Genomic DNA, 20,463 nt, shown 5'->3' with positions numbered 1-20,463 from the left:
TTCTGGACTCGGTCCGTCACCTAAAGAGCCGTCAACGGCTACTGCCGTGAGATGGAAGCCGTTTGGGACCTCCAGGGTGAGAAAAAAAACATGCAACTCTTATTTTTTTTTTAATAAAACGCAGGTCAAATACTCATGGATTTAAATTTTATGCATTGAGTATGGATGCAAGTACATGCAGAGTACTCTTGCTTGCAAATTTCCCCAATGTGGGACGAATAAAGGTTTATCTTATCTTATCTTATAATGTACCCACTGTCTTGGGCTTCACAATGAAGTAGGTATTACCATTGTGAGGAATGGAGGATGCATTTAAAACATCTACTTGTGTTTCTGCAAGCAGAAGACTAAATATGGTTGAGGGTATCTCAGGTCACACGTATACGTGCGTACAACTTCTTTTACCCATGCTGTCATAATGAACAGAACTGACAATTGTTTATTTTGGAATAATCAGCATTTTGATTCTTTATTTTGTGAGTGATTCCAAAATAATATTTAAAAAGTAAACTCTCCTTGACTGGAGTATCATTGGTGCACCTTTATAAAGTTGTATCAGAGAGACATGAAGGGAAAAGACAGCCAAAGAGTGAAATTGATTTGATATTCTAATTTCTACATGTGCTTTTCTTCAACCCTTTTCTTCTGTTGTGCTGTCATCACTCACAAGACAGGTTTGTCTGGGAGGCGTTCCTCATCAAAAAAATGAAGAAATGAGAAAATGAGAAAATGTAGTGAATTCATGTCTTTTGTGCTGTGTAAGTTTCTGCCTAAATCATGAAATTACAAGTGTTAGAAATCATTTTTTTTTATTTCACAGATGAGATAATGCATGAAAATAGGAGTGACCCAGTGTACAATGCTAGAGTGACTGGGCACAAATGGACACTTGATTTGACTAGAGTGGGGTACAGACCCATTACAAAATATCCCAGCACATCCTCCACAAGTACAAAAGAGGACACATTATGTACTTCTGCTCAGTACCTGTTCACTCACATTCAATCACACAAACACACTTCATTTTTAAATTATAGCTATCGTTCTTTTCAGAACCATTTTCAATCAGTATGTATTCATGCCACATTTGCATCTTAATAAAAGGCACAAAAAAGGCTCATTATAATTACAAGCACGGTCCCGTATAAGATTTGGAACAAAGACACTTCAATATAAAAGTATATTTAAGATAATAGGAATTATTTTACACCAGCACACAAATCAGTGAATTAGTGACAGATGATCTGTGCCAGAGGTATTTAAAATCTATATTGCATGAACACCATATTCAACAGATGATATCCACACAATACTGTCTGTGGCTGTGATGTGATACTATAATATAGTATCATCATCACCTTCATCATTTATTTTAAAGAGTAGGTGTTGTGGTCTGCTTCTAAACAGATGATATTTACATGACAGTATGGTTTAAGTTGCATGGAAGCTAGTGTGTACTTGTTCTGAAAAATTACTTCATCATTAATTTTCCTCAAAATCTCCTTGTTCATGCTTTCTTTTGTCTATGAACAGAGAACTCACAAAATATTGTGACTATGCAAAGTGTTTTTAGCTAAAACACACACTTGTGACTTAATCAACTACGGGAAGAAATGAGAAACATTTTTTTTTTTTAAATTAGTATGAGGAGAAAATCGTCTTTTTAGATCAGTTCATCACATGCCAAAGATAAATAATTGGATATCCACGGTGCAGAGGCTCCCATTTCCCCATATATAATATCTTAAAGTCTCTTATTTTCATCCTGAGAAGGCTGTGGGAGTAATCTTCCTGTTTCCCTTTCCCTCCAACAATTAAATCTGCCAGAAAAACACAAAAAGAAATCAAAACAGGAGTCTTGCTCAGACATTTCATGTATCAAATCAGACGAACAGTATGCAAGTCAGCTGTCATGCTGCAAGGGATAACTTGTAATTTTAAACCTGAGCCCTATTTTCCCATTTTGAGTTTGGAATGACTGGTAGGTACAAAAACATTCGGACTTGGTCCAGTAGATCGCCTCATTCTACAGCCGCGAACCGGTTAAAATGGCCCTCTTCAAAGCCACCAGACTTCATTGACAAATACTGTAATTTTACGATGCAGAACACAGCAGATGTTGGTCTACTTGATGCCATGAAATACTTTAAGTAAAAGTACTTTGAAGGGCACAGTTGTCTCTGAAGATCACATCATAGCTATTGAAGCCCTTTTGCGTCCGCCGGCTGAGGCGATCTCCTGGACCAGCTCCAAAACATTTTGTACCTCACAGCCATTTCGAACACACAATATGTAAAAAAATAGGCTTCATATATAAAATACCCCTTTCCTTTAGCTGCTTTTCTGCTTACCTCCTTCTCACATGCTCTACTGCCCACCGTACAGGTGGATCTTGACAAACGAGATAGTCTCATCATAGTTCTTTTGGCCCTTCTCATAGATGACAAAGATGTACTTCTGGTCCTCTGGAGAGCCGCTGTCCAGTGATGTCATGCTGGAGTAGCCGCTCGGACCCGCCCATATCTGCACAGCTTTACTCTCCCAGGATTGTCCGTGAGTCACAGACCACCGTAAGGTCAGGTTAATGCCTGCGGGCCACAAGGAGAGAAGGTAGTTTGGTCATTCACGGACCTCTCAATGAACGTAGTGTAAACTGATAGATTGTTGTGGTGAGAAGAAAAGCATCAGCAGTGGTGGAAAGAAAATTTACACATGTACTGTATTTAAATAATGTATAGTATTTTATATTAAGGTATACTACTGTCATACATATACTATACTTACTGGTTCCACTTGCTTATTTACTGGCTACCTACTGTTTACACTTGGTTACTTCTCTCTATATAAATGTATTAATGCCGACATATACTTACACATCATAGTATATATATTTATTTAACTACCTCCTATCTGTTTCTAAACATCTTTCTATTACTGTGCATTTGTCTACCACAGTATTATATTCTATTCTCTTGTATTTTATATTAAATTCTATTCAAATATTTTAGTTGCAGCACTATTTTATGTCTTAGATTCTAATCATATTTTACTTCCGTGACGTTTTTTAATAAACATATTTTGTATATATTGTAATATAGTAATATTTTTATGTTGTTGGAGGGAGCCTGAGATCTAAGAATTTAAGTCCCCACAATAAAAGAGCTTGAACTTGTGTATTTCCGCTCCAAAATACTTCAGAGGCAAATATTGTAACTACACTACATTTATTTCATAGCTATAGCTACTGTCCATATTAAGATTTAACTTAAAAAACAAATGATCAAGTAATAAAATATGATGCACCATTACCCAACAGCATAGGATCATAAAGTGTGACATTAAAATGCTGTGTTAATACATACGTTTTACTATTCCAATAATTCTGTCCAACAAATACTTTTACTTTCGATAAATTAAGTACATGTAGCCGATAATGCTGTTGTACCTTTCCTGCAGTAAAGTTTATTTTAGTATTTTTTCAGAATATTATTGCTACTTTTACTTTCACTACTCAGCATCAGTGGAAGAAACGTAGGAGGGAAACAGGAGAGTTTGTGACTCCTGCCGTTGGCGCTCTTACGGTGTTGCTCATTGGAGGGGTTGGTGAAGTAGAGCACCCCGTCTTTCTGCAGAGCTCCAGCTGCTACTGCAGGATCCACCAGCGTGTAGTCGAAGTACACTTCGTCCACAGGCAGGGACAATCCACCGTCATAGCTGCGCACCACAATACGACACCGGCAGTGGTAGTTGTTCTGGTTCCGCACGTTGATGACGATGCTGCCGTCCGTCATCTCAAATGGCTGCAGAGAAGCAGGAAAGTTTAAGTTTATTTTCAACGTCCTTATTCTATATGGAAAATACCACATTTACAAATGAACTGAAAATATACCACACATACAACAATCCAGAACAGAAACCTGATACTATACTGAAACATGGACTTTAATGTCTCTATTGATTGTTACAGGATATTCCTTTGTATGTAGTTTTGTCTTGTCCTGTGTTTTTGGTTCTTTTTTTGTTTTGGTGAATTGTAGACCTATTTTTTGTTTGAAAATACTTAAATGTTTGAACATGATACAATAAAAAAGTGACAAAAAAAGAGAGAGAAGAGGTGAAAAGGTGTCTGATGCTCTGTGATTTAACAGAAGTGCTATTAAACATTTATTAACTGATATTTGATCAACCATGACACCTCGGCATCATTGCAGCGAAGGTGCGGCACAATGGTAAGAAAACTGCCTGGTGTTTTAAAACACACCTGCATTTGGTTTGGCCACTAGAGGGCACAACAAGCCGACAGAGAGACGACCTCATTAAGCTGCGTTTGGCCAAGATGTATGAATGTCGGTCAATATATCACTTTATTGTGGAGGGGTGTGCTGTGAACAGAAATGATGACATTGTCGATGGTGATTGCCAATTCACACTTTAGCATATTATCACACAGCAACCTTATCGATCATTTAGTCACAATTCTGTCCAACTGACACACTCAAGTATGATACTCACTTTCAGTTTAACTTTGTTTTGTTCTATTTTTTAGCACCACTAACTCCAACTGAACTCAACTTTCTTTATTGACTGGTTGCTAATTTGTCTGTCTGCTGTTTGATTAATCCCTTGTATGCTACCAGAGTTTAAAAAAAATATTTATAAAATGCCAAGTTCTGCTGGAAACTGGGTTAATAAGAGCACTAAGACAGAATACATAGTAAATATGCAGAGTGTAAAACCAAAACAGAGATCCAAACCAAACTGAAAAGGTCAGTGACGCTGCATTCTTCTAATTATATAGACATTTTTACACTCTGCTGCTGTTGTAAAAAGTTTTAACTACCTTCTGTTGTAATAAAGTTTCATCTTCATGAAGGCAAAGTCGAATTTTAACCTCCTGACGAGCAGCAGCCTCACCTGGCACTCATCAGGGTCAAAGTCCTGTGCTTTCTTCTTCTGGTTGTAGGGGATGCTTTTCAGCGCGGCACCGTTGAACCAGTTGCGTCCGTGGTCATCACTCAGGATGCAGAAAACGCCGTCTCCCTCGATTGTGCCATGACCGCACACCACCAGCCTTCCCTTAGCTGGAGCGTGGCGCTTCTGTGGTAAAGAGAGAACAAAAGGACGAGGACTCAAAATAAGATCACACAAGACAATAAAACTTCATTGTCCTCTCCTCGAAATGCAAATTTGTCTTTGGCATTGTGGCAACACATGGTATTGGTGTTATTATACAACTAAAGGGACTATATTATGACAAACAGAAATATGATTCTAAAACACAGACTACATCTAATTCAGAAAATTATGTCTATAACATCAAAAAATACAAGCAAAAGGGAATAGATTTACTGAAGAAAGAAATTTGCTTTAGAAAAAGACAAAAAATTTAAATAATGTAAAAATAATTAGTAATGTAAGTAAAGTAATGTGGCAGCTGTAAATACACCAATATCCTCTGAAATGAGCCATAATAATTATCCAGAGTGCCTGATCTGCTGCAGTCCAACGGAGGGTTTTGTGTACTAAAGCCTGGCACGGAAACACAGCAAACATGGCAGCTCATAAAAACTGTGCAGATGCTCAACTCAGACTGTAGATGAGGGATTAGCAACTAATTTCGCAATTACAACTCCCCTCCAATTATATAACGTTTCTGCTGCTGCAAACATTTCAAACTCACTCAGTTTCGGAGGCGTTCAAAGAAAAAAAAAAAAGCTCTACATCTAATTCATTTTATCAATTTGATGTAATTTAACAAGGCACTCAGTAGGAGAGGCACACACACAAATAAAAGATGTTTATAGGTTTGATAAATTCAAAACAAAGTTGAGCTCATTATTACATAAACATGCCAACATCATAGCTCAAGTGCTTAATTACTACTAATTAATTATAATTAAGTGTTTCTCATCTGTTGGAACTGCACAAAAATGTTTACAGATGAACAAGTAATTAACTAAAGTGGTGCAGCACAATGGACTCTACAGTGTCAATCTGACTCTAATTAATAGACAAAAGGAACATAAAAATTCCATATAAAAAGCTTCATTAAATTGCCTTTGAACACACCGAAATAAGGTGTTTCATCCAGGTTTTAATCGAGGTCATTGCTCTACAGACATGTCCATCATCTCCCTGTTGGTTATTTTCAACTTGTGACTGCTGTTCCCTTTTTAGGGATACAGTTTGCCTGAGGTTGGCATATTTTTTCAGCTGTGACAGCAATGTGGCCGGTATTGGTTTCACCTTATTAAATTGTGTGTGTGTGTGTGTGTGTGTGTGTGTGTGTGTATCATTATGGCAAAATGTGGTCCTGGAAACACATTTTGTAGCAGGAACTATCACACACGTGGTTGTGCACAGATTTTGTCAAAATGAGAGCATCACAATCGAAGCAGACACGAAACTCTACAGGAGTGTGGTTGAGATCAAAATGAAGCCCACTTTTGCTTGAAGGGACAGACCACTGTATCTCAGTGTATAAAAAGCATCAAAATAGAGCCTATGTAAAAAAAATTTTAAAAAATCCCCCCCTACAGAGGCTCAGGCTGAGCCCCAATGCCAATGGGGAAGACAGACACACACACACACACACACACACACACACACACACACACACACACACACACACACACACACACACACACACACACAGAGTGCAGGCGGAGGTAAAACAAAGACATTTTTCAGCAAAACACATATTTATACATCAGTACTAACCTTGGTTAAAAATTGACCGTGTGAGCTTGTTTAAGAGTATTGAATAAATCTGCAACGGTTCCCCTGTTTCTCTTCTCTAATGTCATGGGCTCCATTAGACAAAATGTGTCTACAATAAACTGAAGGTGCAGAAAATTTAGTCTGTTAGCCTCAAAATTCAAAGAGTTCATTCGTCAGCTCATAAGTGTAGGTAAATCAAGTGTTGGGGCGCTTTGAATGCACCATGCAAATACAGTCCGATTACAACTAAGCCAACCAGTTTTAAAGAAAAAGAAGTGGTGAGCTTAAAACTAGAACTAGAACTAGTCTTCACTTCACTTCTCTGATATGGACGGACTAATTTACTGAATGTGATGTTAAAATTCACTTCCTCTTTTCATCAAGTACAAAACACGAAGCAATTTAAAAATGCATTTATAATAATTTATGATCACTCAAATTACATCCAACGCCTCCTGAAGCACAAAGGTGTATGAACTAAGACTTTTACAAGCTCGTACCAAAGGTGACCATCATGTTCCTGCAGATAAGCTTTTTGTGACTTAATGCAACCTTAAAACCACACAGATTCCTGCATGATATGATGACTAAGCGGTCAGTAGCTTATAATCACCAACGTGAAATGCATAAAGGTCGTTTAGACATTCAGCATTTTAGTCATTTATCTCACTTTACAACTGGAAACAGCTCCGCCCTGGCTTCTCACACCTCGCCACCGAATCATTCTCTCACCTGGATGCCGAAGCCTGGACCAGCGGCGAAGGTTTTGACTCCGAGCTGGACCGAGAGGTTTTTGGGCGGGCTCCAGCTGAGGCCGTCATCCAGGCTCTCCACCATCATGGTGCTGGATGGCTGGCAGTGGTAGAGGTGGAAGCAGAACGAGTAGATCAGAATCACAGAGCCCACATCCTCGTCCACCAACACCGAGCCCAGGTTCAGGCCGTCCGGGTGCGTGCCGTCGTTGACAATGAAGGTGGTCGGCGACCACGTGGCTCCTGGAGGGAAGGAGGAGGAACAGGAGAGGAATCAGACACAAGTTTTCATAACAAAAATAAAAATAATAAGAGTAATAAGAGTAATAATAATCATTTTACTCCAGACCTTTCCACACTAATGGCCAGAATAACTTTCCCTTCAGGAGAAACTGTCTTTCTGTTTCAGTGTATTTTTTACTCTTGAAATTAGAAACATTAAGTGTAACCCTATTTCATGATGTCAGACTTATGTCGTGGTAATTACGGCTGCGTATTGAACCTCAATATGTGTTTGTTATGGTTTGAAACATGTCCGTTAGACGGAGTATCAACTGTCAAGTACCGAAAGCTGCCATTAAATTTGCTCTGTTGTCTATAAGGAAGCTTGAAAGTCATTTGTCCAAAACCAAAACTGTCCACTGAGCAAGTTAAGAAGATGTGATAAGTCAAGTGATAAGACTTGTTGTGTGAAATTGATCCATGTTGTCTCTTAACTTTTTGTGATTTAAAACAATAATTTACTGAAGTAACAAAGTAATAAAACTGAAAATAGAGTATGTTTATTGAGTGGTAAAGTTAATTGAAATAGTTAAAGTTGTGACTGACTGATGCTGATGTTTCTCGTCTTGTTTGACTCTTTATGTCACAAAAAACTACAGTAAACTACAGTAAGATTAAGTGATTGTTGACTATTGTTTTGTCAGTGTGTGTGTGTGTGTGTGTGTGTGGACTGTCTGGTGGTCGTCCTGCCTTTGTCTGTGGACCGCCGCATTGCAATGAACTTTGCTCCTACGTCGCTGCTTGACGACTTCCTGCCCTCTGCGAAGGCCAGCAGGCTCCCCTTGGAGGTGAAGGTGATCAGGGGGATCCTGTAGGTGCTGACCTCGCCCTGGGTGCCGCTCACCCACAGCAGCTGCTCCTCGTACACCAGAGGGTTGATCTGCACGGCACAGGAAAGCAAGACAGGCAGCGAGGAGAAGACAGACCGGCTGACTCAGGGAAAGGTAAAGAGTTATGTGTCTGCAGGACAAACCAGTTGGGGCAAGAATACATGTGTCAGGTGTCAGGTAACACAAGCATGTGATGATCCTGATTTCACTTCAGGAAGCACACTGGTATTTTCTGTATACATATCCTCAAATCATAACCACAAGGCAGCAAAAGCTTATTATTTCTTACTATAATAAACACATAAAATGCATGAATATGCTGAGCAAAATAACACAAAATAGCATCAACATAAGCTATTTTATAGCCTCAAAATAACTCAGTTTGATCGCAGAAATCAAGCTGAACCAACACTTCAATTAAAACATCAGCATTTGCAGCATTTGTTCCCACAGCAGAGTAAAGTTGTTCAGTATTTCTAGGAGGAGTTTGTTTACCTGGTCGGGACTGACGGTACAAACACAAGGTGATAACACAGTGGAGAGGAGTAAGGACAGCGCAGCCAGCCGGCTTCCTGCCTCCATGTTTGTTGAAACTTTCCTCTTCTTCTTCTTCCTCTTCCTCTTCCTCTTCTTCTTCTTCTTCTTTCTCTCCTTCTTCTTCTTCTTCTTCACACCGACACAAAATACTCAGCACCAGGGGACAGAGCAGGGCGTTGTTCACTAAAGTGAAACATAGAGATAATAGTAGCGGAAATGCTGTCTTCAGCTCATCCGCACCGGTAGCGTCTATCTGGTGGGTCATATGACCAAGGTGGGTGGTCACATGACCCTCATCACCCACCAAAATAAAAGACCATGAACGCTATTGTTGGACAATGTTGAATTATTTTAAAATTCAATGATATTATTATATCTTGCCATGTCATTGTACTATATTATTATTATTTATGTTATATTACACTTTTATAAATATATATTTATATATTTTTTGTTTACTGTTTTTGTCCCATATACTATTTTCTTTTATAAGACTTGATTTTAACAGCCATTTACACAGTTTTTATCCATGTTTGTTTAGACTAGATTGATAAGGTTCTGATAAGACACTTGCTTGCTGCTACTTGCTCCTTTTATCCACATGGGGGCAGACTGTTCAGTATTACATGTATAGAGCCCTGTACAGTATTTATGCTGGTTTTCAGGACTGTAACTGAGTCTATCCATGCTGTGAGTCAGTTTAGATGTAGAATAACACTATTCTTTAAAATCTAATATTATGAGACTTAAATATCAAATCAATCCAAAAGTGAACCATGACTGCAAAAAAGTAAGTCTAACATTTCAACCAAAGTATGCTAATTTGTGATGTTCAGGTATATTTGTTGTCACTACTGTCAGACGATCTATCAGACAGACATGCACACACCCGCAATGACAGAAAAGGCTAGAGAGGTAAAAGCAAAATGTCCAAACTTGTATTTTTAGAGTAAGATGTGTGCAAACGTCATATCAGCAGACAGTCAGTTTCCTGATGTGGGTACATAAACACTGAACGCTCTATTGACAGAGTTTGATCCACGAGCTTTAGGGCTAAGATTGAAACCACTAACAGAGGAGCATTCAGGTGGTCTAGTGTTTAACACAAATACCATTTAACAGCAATTTAGTTCCAGATTGAGGGACATTTGTTGGATATCATATCTCTCCTTCTCCCTCTCTCTCTCCATGCCTCCTGTCTGTATCTCTGTCATTATCAAACTAAAGAATGCCATCAAATTGTCTAAAAAGCCTTGATTTTATTGTTAAAGGAAGATAAAGAAGCTGCACTGCACAGCTCAAGTTGAGGCACATAGTCACTGAAAACTCTATCACCAGATTTGGAAGGAGATGGCAATATTTTAAAGGACTTTTTAGGTTAAAATGTAAACATTATCCACTGGTTTTCAGTACTTATGTACCATATATTACAGGGCACTATGATTGCACAGTGTATATTCCTTATGTATTAGAGTATGGTCCCACTGCGAGACACTATTCTTAGCATTTATTTTATTCTATTGGCTTTTTACTGTATTTTTCTTTCCTTTCTCTGTGTTTCATTTGATTTGGCTGAGAAAATTCAGATTCCCCATTGGGATTAGCAAAGTGTACTCTATGTATGACTGGAGATTTAATGTTCAGCCTAGTGTCGCCAGCAAGGGAAACATGTGCATATGAATTTTTTAGCCCTTGTATGACCCCCATTGGTTCACAGCTATCTGTAGACTTTATAAGTTAATGTGTTACAGTTACAGTTGAGCTACAACATGGTGCCAATGAAAACCTTCACCTCCCCATACAGGCCAAAAAGATAACATCTCATGTATTATGAAACACCCCAACACCCTGCTTTATAAAAAGCTCTAACTGCACCTACAAGACTTTACATGCCACAAAATCACAATTACATCAAAAATCTCACCAGGTTTGAAAAGGCTTTCTGAATGTCTTAATGGGAGAACTAACATTATTCACATTATTATGGTGCTGTGTGAGCTGAGATCACATTCCTGCAGTCATGAGGCCGAGCTGATCTGAGTCACACGCTAAGAGAGAGAGAGAGAGAGAGAGAGAGAGAGCGTGAGAGAGAGAGAGAGAGAGAGAGAGCGTGTGAGAGAGAGAGAGAGAAGTAAGAAAGAAACTCTGCTGGGCCACATGTGAAGTGTCATATGCCACAGTCTGTATGAGCGGAGAGGCATTATTGCTGCTTTCAAGAGATCTGCTGTTAATGTGGAGATGTTCTCCAGGAACAAACGTCACCACGGGACAGAGAGGACAATTCAGTCATCACAGCTTCGTTGACATGATGGACTTTCATCTAACATGCAGGTGAGATGTGTTTGATCGTGTGTAATGAGGTTGTTTCGGTTTCAAGCCTTTGCATACCAAGAGGTGAGATACTCGAAAACCAAGGATTAGTTTAACAAAAACTTTGAATTCTTCTGTAGGAATTGCTCCTGAAATAGACACAACCTGATGAAGACGTTAATACAAAGTCGTTTTGATAAATTAGGTCGAGCAGCACACACACAACGGATGTGACAACAGACGTGGGGAAATTTTAAGATAACAGATTGTGAGTTGAGTTTTTCAGCTGTGCTATTTTCTCTATGTGGCGGCAAAACGCAGACAAGATGCTGCCTGTGTTTGCACGCAGCCTTCTGCTCACACTCGCTTGAACAATATTATCTCTCTTTTTTTTCTCGTCTTGAGCAGGTGCAGCCTAAGCAGGAAATGATAAATTGGCCTAGAGTTGGTTTGACTTTATTTACAGGCGAGAAAGTGAAAATGAGAGAGAAGATAAAGGCAGAAAGATGTTGGGCTGAGGTGACAAGCTGGCATCAGTTTTCACACTTCACTGGTAAAATGTGTCTCCGTCACTGACAGGCAGATGAGAGTGTGAGGTGGAAAGAGACCCAGAGAGCTGTTTTTTTTCTTCTTTAGTCTTTCTTTCTCTCACAGACGTTAGGCAGTTGGAGGCATCGAGGAAGTGAGCAGTAGAATCCCAGTGGAGGTGCAGTGTCACGAGTACAGACACCTCTTATCCTCTATTAACAGACTGAGCTGCACTGCCACGATAACACACGACATTCTGGACATTTTACTCTAAAGGCAGAGCAGATATTGGACACTCTAAAGGCTCATAAAAATGTAAATTCACTCAAGTCTGCTCGTCTGTACTGAATCTATCTATTAAGAGGGTAATGGCCTCTGTAGGCAGATAACAGCATCACCACCTCAGTGCAGCTCAGGCCATCAGCCCTGAAAGCAGAAGTGATCTTTTGAGACTTTAGTCGCTTCAAATAAACTGTGAACATGTTTATCACAGATAACGGCTGTGACTCATCTGAACGGTTTCTAGAAAGAGATTACACACTTAACTGTCGTTTATCAGCTGACACAATGATCCCAGTGTTTCCTGTCTGATGTTGTCTTGTTCATCAAGGCCTCATGATTGGATTAAAACTGGACGTAATTGACATTTTTACTCAAGATTTGCTGTCTGAACTTGAAGTTTCAAGTGTTTATCCATTACTTCTCACTACCTATTTGAACTGTTTATTTGTTACTCACAGCTGACTATTTCAGCTATTTATTTTATACAGTTACAGCTGACTCGGCTTAAAGGGCAACTTAATGGCTATTTTAAATTTACCAGTAAATTAGTCACATCTACTCCCTGGCAGCTGCAGAAGTACCCCCTGGGTTGCACCCTGGTGTTAAAAAGTACTTCCAGATAAATAAACGTATACTTCTGCTTTATTTTACTTGATTGGGATATTCTGCCTCATTAAGTTGTTCACAAATAATTGACGTGTCCGCTTTCTGTATCAGTCACATTATTACTGATTTCTTTTTGTTATTCAGATTTGTCGCACCTACTGTACATTATCTCTGCCACGGTACTTTCTTTTGTGACTCTATTATGTGAAGTGATTCCTAACTGTTGTCACATGAAAACCATTAGATCCTCTTTAGTTCTGACTTGAAATGAAAGTTTCAGGGATGAGTAAGTGACCGGTTTCAGGACCTCAGGGTTCTGAGGAACTTTTGAAACTTCACTTTTTCTCTTCTTGCTAAAACAGCAGCTGTTAACTCGTGGCTGTTGTAATATCGCGCTGGGCTTCTTTTTTAGGATGCAGCTGCCTCTGAGATGATGGAGGACAAGAACAGAGTTTGTGGTGTGATGGAGGAGAGTGAGGTGGACGCTCAAATCGGACAAACCAAAGCGCAGCCACAGGCCAACAACAACAGACCCAACTGGTCAAATGGTAATAACTCCTTATCTATTTATTCATTTATTTATTTTATTTGGAAAACTGTACTGAATTTACTCTCAGCATCATATTCATGAGGTGATCAGCAGGGTTCACCTGGGTTAGTTTACTTGAACATGGATCTTTTGAAGGCCAGTGCTAATACCAATACATATACCCCACATATTTTGGTATTTGAAGGCACTGATAGACCAGATCTCCAGCATATGGGGTTCCATTTATGCCAAAATGGTAGTGTTCTGCTTTTGTGTTTTATATTTTTCTTCTTCCCCTCTGTTGAACATTTTATTGCCTGATGTTTGCATGAACTGATATATGCTGGGTTTTTTTTACCTCTTGTGCCAATGCAAAATATGCCATAGGCACCAAATAACTGTGCATATTCTTAGCAGCAGACTGGAGGAGTTTATAGAGTTAATAAGGATGGAAAGAGCTCCCGCCAATTTTAGGCACCTTTATCAGCACCTAAAGGAATTGTGGGATACAAGTCATAAAGTGCAACTTGTTGATAAACGCCACAATCATTTAACAGGACATAACGTATTAGTTCATAGTTACAGCTCACTCTGCTCAGACGTTGTTCCTCGGCTCTCTCTCGTTCCTAAGCTCAGTGCGTGTGTGTGATTCGTGCTCAGTAACTCCACTGACCCAAATTTTAGCCGCACTTTCTCTGCCACTCTTACACGACTACGGGCTTATTAAAGACATGAATGAAATGATTGGACGGGTTTATTAAAGGCCTGTGAACATCACAGACGTTTTCTTTTTTTGTCAAACTGTTTCATTTATTTATTACTGTTGAGCTCTTATAATTTCAACAAATATCCACCAAATATGACAGAAAAAAAAGCTTAACGGTGTTGTTTTGTTTTGGCACAAATGGAACAACATAATATTTTTATCTGATATTTCTACCAGGCCAACATTAACGAGCTGGTATCTGACATTTGATAAAAATGATCCTGTATAGAGATTATTTCTTATTAGATTAGTTGTGTCCCTCTAAATTAAAGCCCAACAGTGTTCTAGCTGTGTTTGGATCACCTGGTGTCCTTTGCCTCACAAAACTTTGCCCTGCAGAAGCTTGTGTCTGAAGATCAGGGCTTTTATTTCACCTGATGACCAACCCTGTCCTGTACCAGTGCTTCTACAGCGTTAGATACGGATTAACACCGTGCAGTCACCATCTATAACGTCACGCTCGCATTCTTTAGATAACAGTAAACACACACATGGAGATGTGAGTGAGAGATTGTCTTACTGATTAACATAACGCTGCTTAGCGGTGTCACATGTAAACACCGTTGGAATTTAACGCAAAGTGCATTAACTCAAGTACTGTATAGTACTGTAGTACAATGTAGACATATTTACTGTAGAGGGAAATATTGTACTTTTTACCTCACCACATTTACTTTACACTGTTAGTAAATGGTTACTTAAACATACGATATGCTGATATGATATGAACAAAGTATCTAAAACTGGCTCCACATTGATGAACTACAGCGTTAAATTGTCCTTGAATACATTTTTAGTGATAAAGCAGAATAATACAATGTTCAAAGATAATATCACAATGTGAAATGAGCCTTTCTGCACAATGAATACTTTTATTTTTGATACTTTAAGTACATTTTGCTGATAAAATAAAATAAAATATCTGTGTATTTCTTCCACTACTGCATATAATTGTACACATTTCCCCGAATAAAGCCTGACACATTTGTTATATTTGGGAACTTTGGGATTTAAGGTAAAGTTCTGCAGGTTGGAACGATATAAAATCAAATTAATTTCAGATATAGAATAGTTTACAATAAGGGTGAAATGCTGGCTGAAAGCAAACCAGAGTTGCACCCACTTTTAGCTAATTGTAATTATGTAATGTGTGTGTAGTGTTATGTAATTTTATGATATTTACATCCGTATGTTTTAACTAAACTGTAAAACTGTAAAAAAAAAAAACTGTAAAAGCCCAACTAGGGATAAGAGTTGAAAATTAGCCATAGTTATAAACTCTCTTTGCATCACATCAGTTTCATGCTTTGTATTGGAACTGTGTTTAACTGCATCATCCCTATCAAATAGAATAAGTAAAAAAGTAAATATGGCTGCACAGCAGGAGTTTTAACTGACTGGTTCACCTTAGATCAGTGAGATCTGAGGGCTTATTTATATTTGACCAACCTGATTTTGTGTTTCTGTGTCGTTTTGCTTTATTTTTCATTACGCTCGACAGTGAAACCTCTTTTCACTGCTGCCTCATGCTGCTTATAAGTCTAATTTTTTTGTCTTTACATTCCTAAAATCTTCTTACACATGTTCAGATGAGTTTTTTAGACAAATCTCTCTCTCTCTCTGTTATTTTCTCAGGTCAGTGTGTCGTAGCAATGCCGAGCTTTTCAGCACTGAACCCCACCTTTGATCTGTCTGTGTGCCGTGCCAAACTGGAAAATGATGGCTTCCAGGTTAGCACACACTCATACAAAAATTCACGTCTTTCCATTAATTTGTGCTAAATTCAGGCTGTTAATTAGTTTGTTTAAATGTCAGATTCCCGTCGGAGACATGGAGGCTCCACTGAGGACAGCTCTGGACGTCCCCTCAGTCAGGAGATACATGGTTTTCAACTCAGGTCTCTTCAATTTTATAATGGCACCGGTATGAACACCCACCTTTGTCCAGTCTAGATAAATAAAGTAAATAGTTAGTATTTACTCTGACCACATCCATCTCTCTCTATTCGTCTGCAGCTTTAACTCTCTCACCACTTAACTTTCATTTCTCCCTCATGTTTTTATAGTATTTTTCTGTTTTTTATTTGCTTTAAATGAGCACTCTTGTGATTTAGTAATTCATATTCATAAAGTCTGGCATTGAGCAAAAGACAGATGGTAAAAAATGAAACAGAAGAGATCAAAATATCTAAAGTTTATATAAAGTTTGACTTGGGAACTACATTCTCCATAATAAATCGCACTAGTATCTTTCATCAGACTGTCTGATAAACACCAACATCGATCAAACTCTGTGCTGCTGCTCCTTTCTATTAAAAATGAAGTGTTAAAGCCAAGATAGTCAGATGACTATTTTTTTCTCACGTCTTAGTAGATGTGCTGTTTTCATCGGCTGGTAGTGCTCCCCATGATCGGAAAAACTCTTGATATGTAAAAATGGGGGGAGTGCTCCTTTAAGACTGCTGATATGATCATTGCTGCACACACAGTGCTCATATAAATAGACACTGAAAATGCTCAAATGTCAGTGTTCAAAGATAACAAATAACCACGTTACACCACAGATAAAACAACTCCGAAAAACATTTACAACCTGTCCTCTCCCTCCACCAGCTGCTGTATGTGGTGGTGTGGTGCGCCGTGTTCTCCACCCTCCACCTCTACATCACCGTCAGTGACTACTGGGTCCTCTGTCTCTCTGTCAGCCTGGTCTCCATCTTCCTCACCACTGCCATCATCTTCGTCCTCCACCACAGTAACAAGGAGGTGAGACGTTCCGTTGCCATAACATGAGTTTATAGTCACAGCTCGTATTAATGATCACACATCTGAGTTTGGATTTATCATAGATTTATTACTTTACAGGATTAATGTAAGAAGAGTAACAATAATAATAATCAGACTTTCTTTGTTCTGTTTCTGTGTCAGATCAACATGAACTTAGATGTGCGGTTAATCCAGGTGAATGAGAGGATGGTGAAACACAAGCTGCTGGTAGCCGTGGCCGACTGGGTGCAGAACTGCACTGGAATCATACAGGTTGTTCATATAAAATCAATTGAAACTGTGACAATATGAGGCTCCATATACGCCAGAAGTGCACTAACACCTCTGCACAATGCATTTGTACTGCTGATGGACATTGTTCAGGCTGATAAGCAGCTATTAGTGTGTGTGTTATTCCTGCAGTTGTCTCATTTCTTACGTTTTACGACGTCTTGTCACACATCAGGGAGAACAACATTAAGATTAAACACCAAGATGAAGGAGAGAACTAAATGGCACGGAGAGTAATAAAACGAGAAGAGTGACACAACAAAACCATGTGGTTAATGACACAACAAGATGACAATTTAAAAAAGATATCAGCAGGCATAACAGCACAACAATGACACAGCTGTCTGTTGGTGTAAAAAAAAACAATAAAAAGAAGAGATTGAGAGATCAAAAAGCCAAAAATGTTTTGTACGTCACTTCATAGACATTTCACCAAAACATATTTGGTATCTTTTGAAACTCCACCAGAACCACCTTTGTGAAGATGAAACCAATCAGTGGACTTTTTTTTAAAAATTAAATGAACTTAAGTCAGTTTTATTGACCAAAGAACCTGCAACGAGAAAAAGCTTGTGGGTTTATTCACATAGGTCACAACAAACAGCACAAAATGAATCTTCGAAATCTGTCAGCAACTAATAGAGTAGGTCTATGTTTCAGCAAACCCAAAATAAAAAGGGAAAATTTGGAGCTCAGTGATAAAAGAAACAAAGAATAAAAAGAGTAATTTGAACAGAGCAAAGAAATGCTAAAATAAACCAGCCGTGGGATGATGATACCATATAAGGCTTTTGGCGGAGTCCACTGATCATGTAGGAGTGAAGAGCTTTATGTGATCAATACAAATGTTCTTGTAATAAAACTGGAGATGTTGGTGGTGATTTAGTGGTCTGGAACCACACTAGTGCACCAGTGATGAACAACAAATGACAGTTTTTTTCTTTGGCAGCCTCTAACGCTCCCGTGTTCATCTGTGTGTCTGTCTGCAGCTGTACTTTGTGTACTGGGACATGTCCCGCTGTCTGAGGGCGCTGACTGAAACTTTAGAGGAGCGCAGCTTTATGGAGAATGAGACCCAGGTGAGCGAGTCCAGTACATCTGTCGCTCTGTTTGTTTTCCTGCTGCTTTATCGATTTCCCCGCTGCTCCCGTGTTCGTCCTCCCTCAAAATCAATAGAAACATAATTCTAGCTGCTGTTGAAAGGATCTTTATTTCTGGACTTCAAGAAAACAGAAGTTTAGTCTTAGAGGGATAGCATCATATTTCATAGCTATGGAGTCCCACCTCCGCAGATGAAAAAAAGGTCCAGTGAGTCATTATAATGAGAAGCCGTCTTAAAATAATAACTTCATAATGAGAAAGCAATGAGAAAAGTTCTCGAAATATGTATATTTTGAGAAAGTTTCTCATCATTTTCATTATTTTGAGATATTAAGTCATTATCTTAAGATACAAAGTCAGTATTTTAAGATAAAAAGTCATTATTTTGAGATACTAAGTCACTATTTTGAGAAACTTTCTCATTATATTGACTCACAGGACCTTTTTGTTTCCATACTTAGCTTTCATTTTTGCAGTGTGGAGGAACTTAAAATGATCCGATCCGTGTCACACTTTCAACCAGAACAAACTGAAGAAGAAAATGTCGCATCTTAACCTCGTGACCGAGGTCACGACTGTTGACCCTGAGGAAAGTGCGTCAAACGCGGAGCAGGGCTCAGACGAGCAGAGGCCCCTGCTGAGGGATGAGGAGACGGGCTGCAGTTCCTCGTCCAGCCAGCGCGAAGACGCCAAAGTCACCACCAACTACAGCCTCATCCCCGCTGCATCCCTACCTGCTCAGGTAAAGACACAGGTAGACTCCCAGTGAGGGAACTCATGGTTAAGCCTGACAGATACATCTGCAGAATTATTTTGTTTGTTTAATTTGTGATTTTATTCAACACTGTCAATTGCAGTTCAATACAGTTTTAATTGAAGTTAGTTAGTTGGTTACTTAGAGAGTAACATCAGAAAAAATACTGATAAAATTATTTTTTTTAAAAACATTGGTTCAGTTTAAAAGGTTTATGAATAAGACATGATAGTCAGTCAGAGGAACCTTAATCCTGGAGGTGGGCAGATTTCCAACTCCCTACATCTGACATTTTAATGAAGTTAGTCCAAAAACATGGTGGTGTTGGGATCTAAACAAACACAAGTGTTGAAGAAAAAAGGCTGAAATATTCAAATGTGAAAAGCTTACGGTATTCTACTTTTCTGCAGGCTAAAGCGTACCAGCTTCTGATGACCTACAGTGCAGCCTATGTGAAGCTGCTGGTGTCTGAGAGGCTGTCGGGACCGTCACACCACCGCCTTCGATCCCAGAGGAATCACTGCACCACCGCCCCTCTCTGCCTCTGCCAGTACATCAAAAAGAAGATCCTGCGATAACAAAGCCGACAGGAACCAGACGCATAGAACTGGTGGACTTCAATCTTCTTTAAAAAGACTTGACTGACAACAGACATGGAGGAGCATTTTCTCTGGAGCAAACATGGACTACGACATTTTGATCAAATGAACGACCTGTTTGAAGCTTCACACTCTTAAGTCGTCTGCTGTTCCTCTGCTGCTGTTTTCATGCCAGCTCTGTGTTTGCACCACCTGGATCCATTTGGCCCCAACAATGTCTGCACCCTGCCAAGCGCTGGACACTCCTGTAAAACAATATTTGTACTCTTGTACACATGACAGTCACAAGCATAGTTACTGCTGTTCGAATTATTTGTACAAATGATAAACGTTGATTCCTGTGAGTGTGTGGTTGAACTGAAGGCAGCGGTGGACCTGATGCAGGTCTGTTCTTGGGTACAATTTTGAGGTATTTTTATTTTATGCTACTTTCAACTTCCACTGCATTTGAGAGTGAAATGTACTTTTCATTCATTTATCTACATACTATATTTATCTGACAGCTGTAGTCACAAGTTACTTTTCTCACTAAGATTTTACATTAAAAACACACGATAAGTATCAAATACAAAACCTTGTTAAAGATGAAATTAGCAGCTTCTAGTCTTTTTCAGCGTCTAGTTGAGGCTCATGGTCACATTTCACATGTCTATGAGATATTAGCATTCAACTTCTCACATGGTTTCATTTAGATAACAGTGAGAAGTCCAAAGAGGTCAAATTATCCAATATATCGCAGAAAAATCAGAGAGACAGATTTTAATATTTTTTCTTCTTTCCAACCACGTTAATCATATCACAAGCCTTGGGG

The 20,463-nt window shown here is 39.0% G+C and overlaps 2 protein-coding genes across 2 annotated transcripts; one reads left to right on the top strand and one right to left on the bottom strand.

The window, feature by feature from the left end:
• Positions 1-792: 792 nt before the first annotated feature.
• On the bottom strand, positions 793-9,333 carry neu1 (neuraminidase 1). The gene is made up of 7 exons (XM_070846313.1): positions 9,080-9,333; positions 8,445-8,634; positions 7,453-7,715; positions 4,915-5,097; positions 3,581-3,800; positions 2,352-2,588; positions 793-1,820 (listed from the first exon to the last, which is right to left on the bottom strand). The coding sequence occupies exons 1-6, from the start codon at positions 9,164-9,166 to the stop codon at positions 2,368-2,370; spliced, it is 1,164 nt and encodes a 387-aa protein (XP_070702414.1). The 5' UTR covers positions 9,167-9,333; the 3' UTR covers positions 793-1,820; positions 2,352-2,367.
• Positions 9,334-11,284: 1,951 nt separating this feature from the next.
• On the top strand, positions 11,285-19,996 carry tmem268 (transmembrane protein 268). The gene is made up of 9 exons (XM_070846377.1): positions 11,285-11,452; positions 13,260-13,395; positions 15,778-15,872; positions 15,958-16,065; positions 16,755-16,907; positions 17,070-17,180; positions 18,188-18,277; positions 18,823-19,041; positions 19,464-19,996. Exons 1-9 carry the CDS (start codon positions 11,447-11,449, stop codon positions 19,629-19,631), a joined length of 1,086 nt encoding a protein of 361 aa, XP_070702478.1. The 5' UTR covers positions 11,285-11,446; the 3' UTR covers positions 19,632-19,996.
• The last annotated feature ends 467 nt before the right edge of the window (positions 19,997-20,463 follow it).

Source organism: Pempheris klunzingeri, chromosome 16 (genome assembly GCF_042242105.1).
Source record: "Pempheris klunzingeri isolate RE-2024b chromosome 16, fPemKlu1.hap1, whole genome shotgun sequence".
NCBI lineage: Eukaryota > Metazoa > Chordata > Actinopteri > Acropomatiformes > Pempheridae > Pempheris > Pempheris klunzingeri.
The sequence above is the reverse complement of the archived record's forward strand: the minus strand, read 5'-3'. Positions and strand labels throughout refer to the sequence as shown.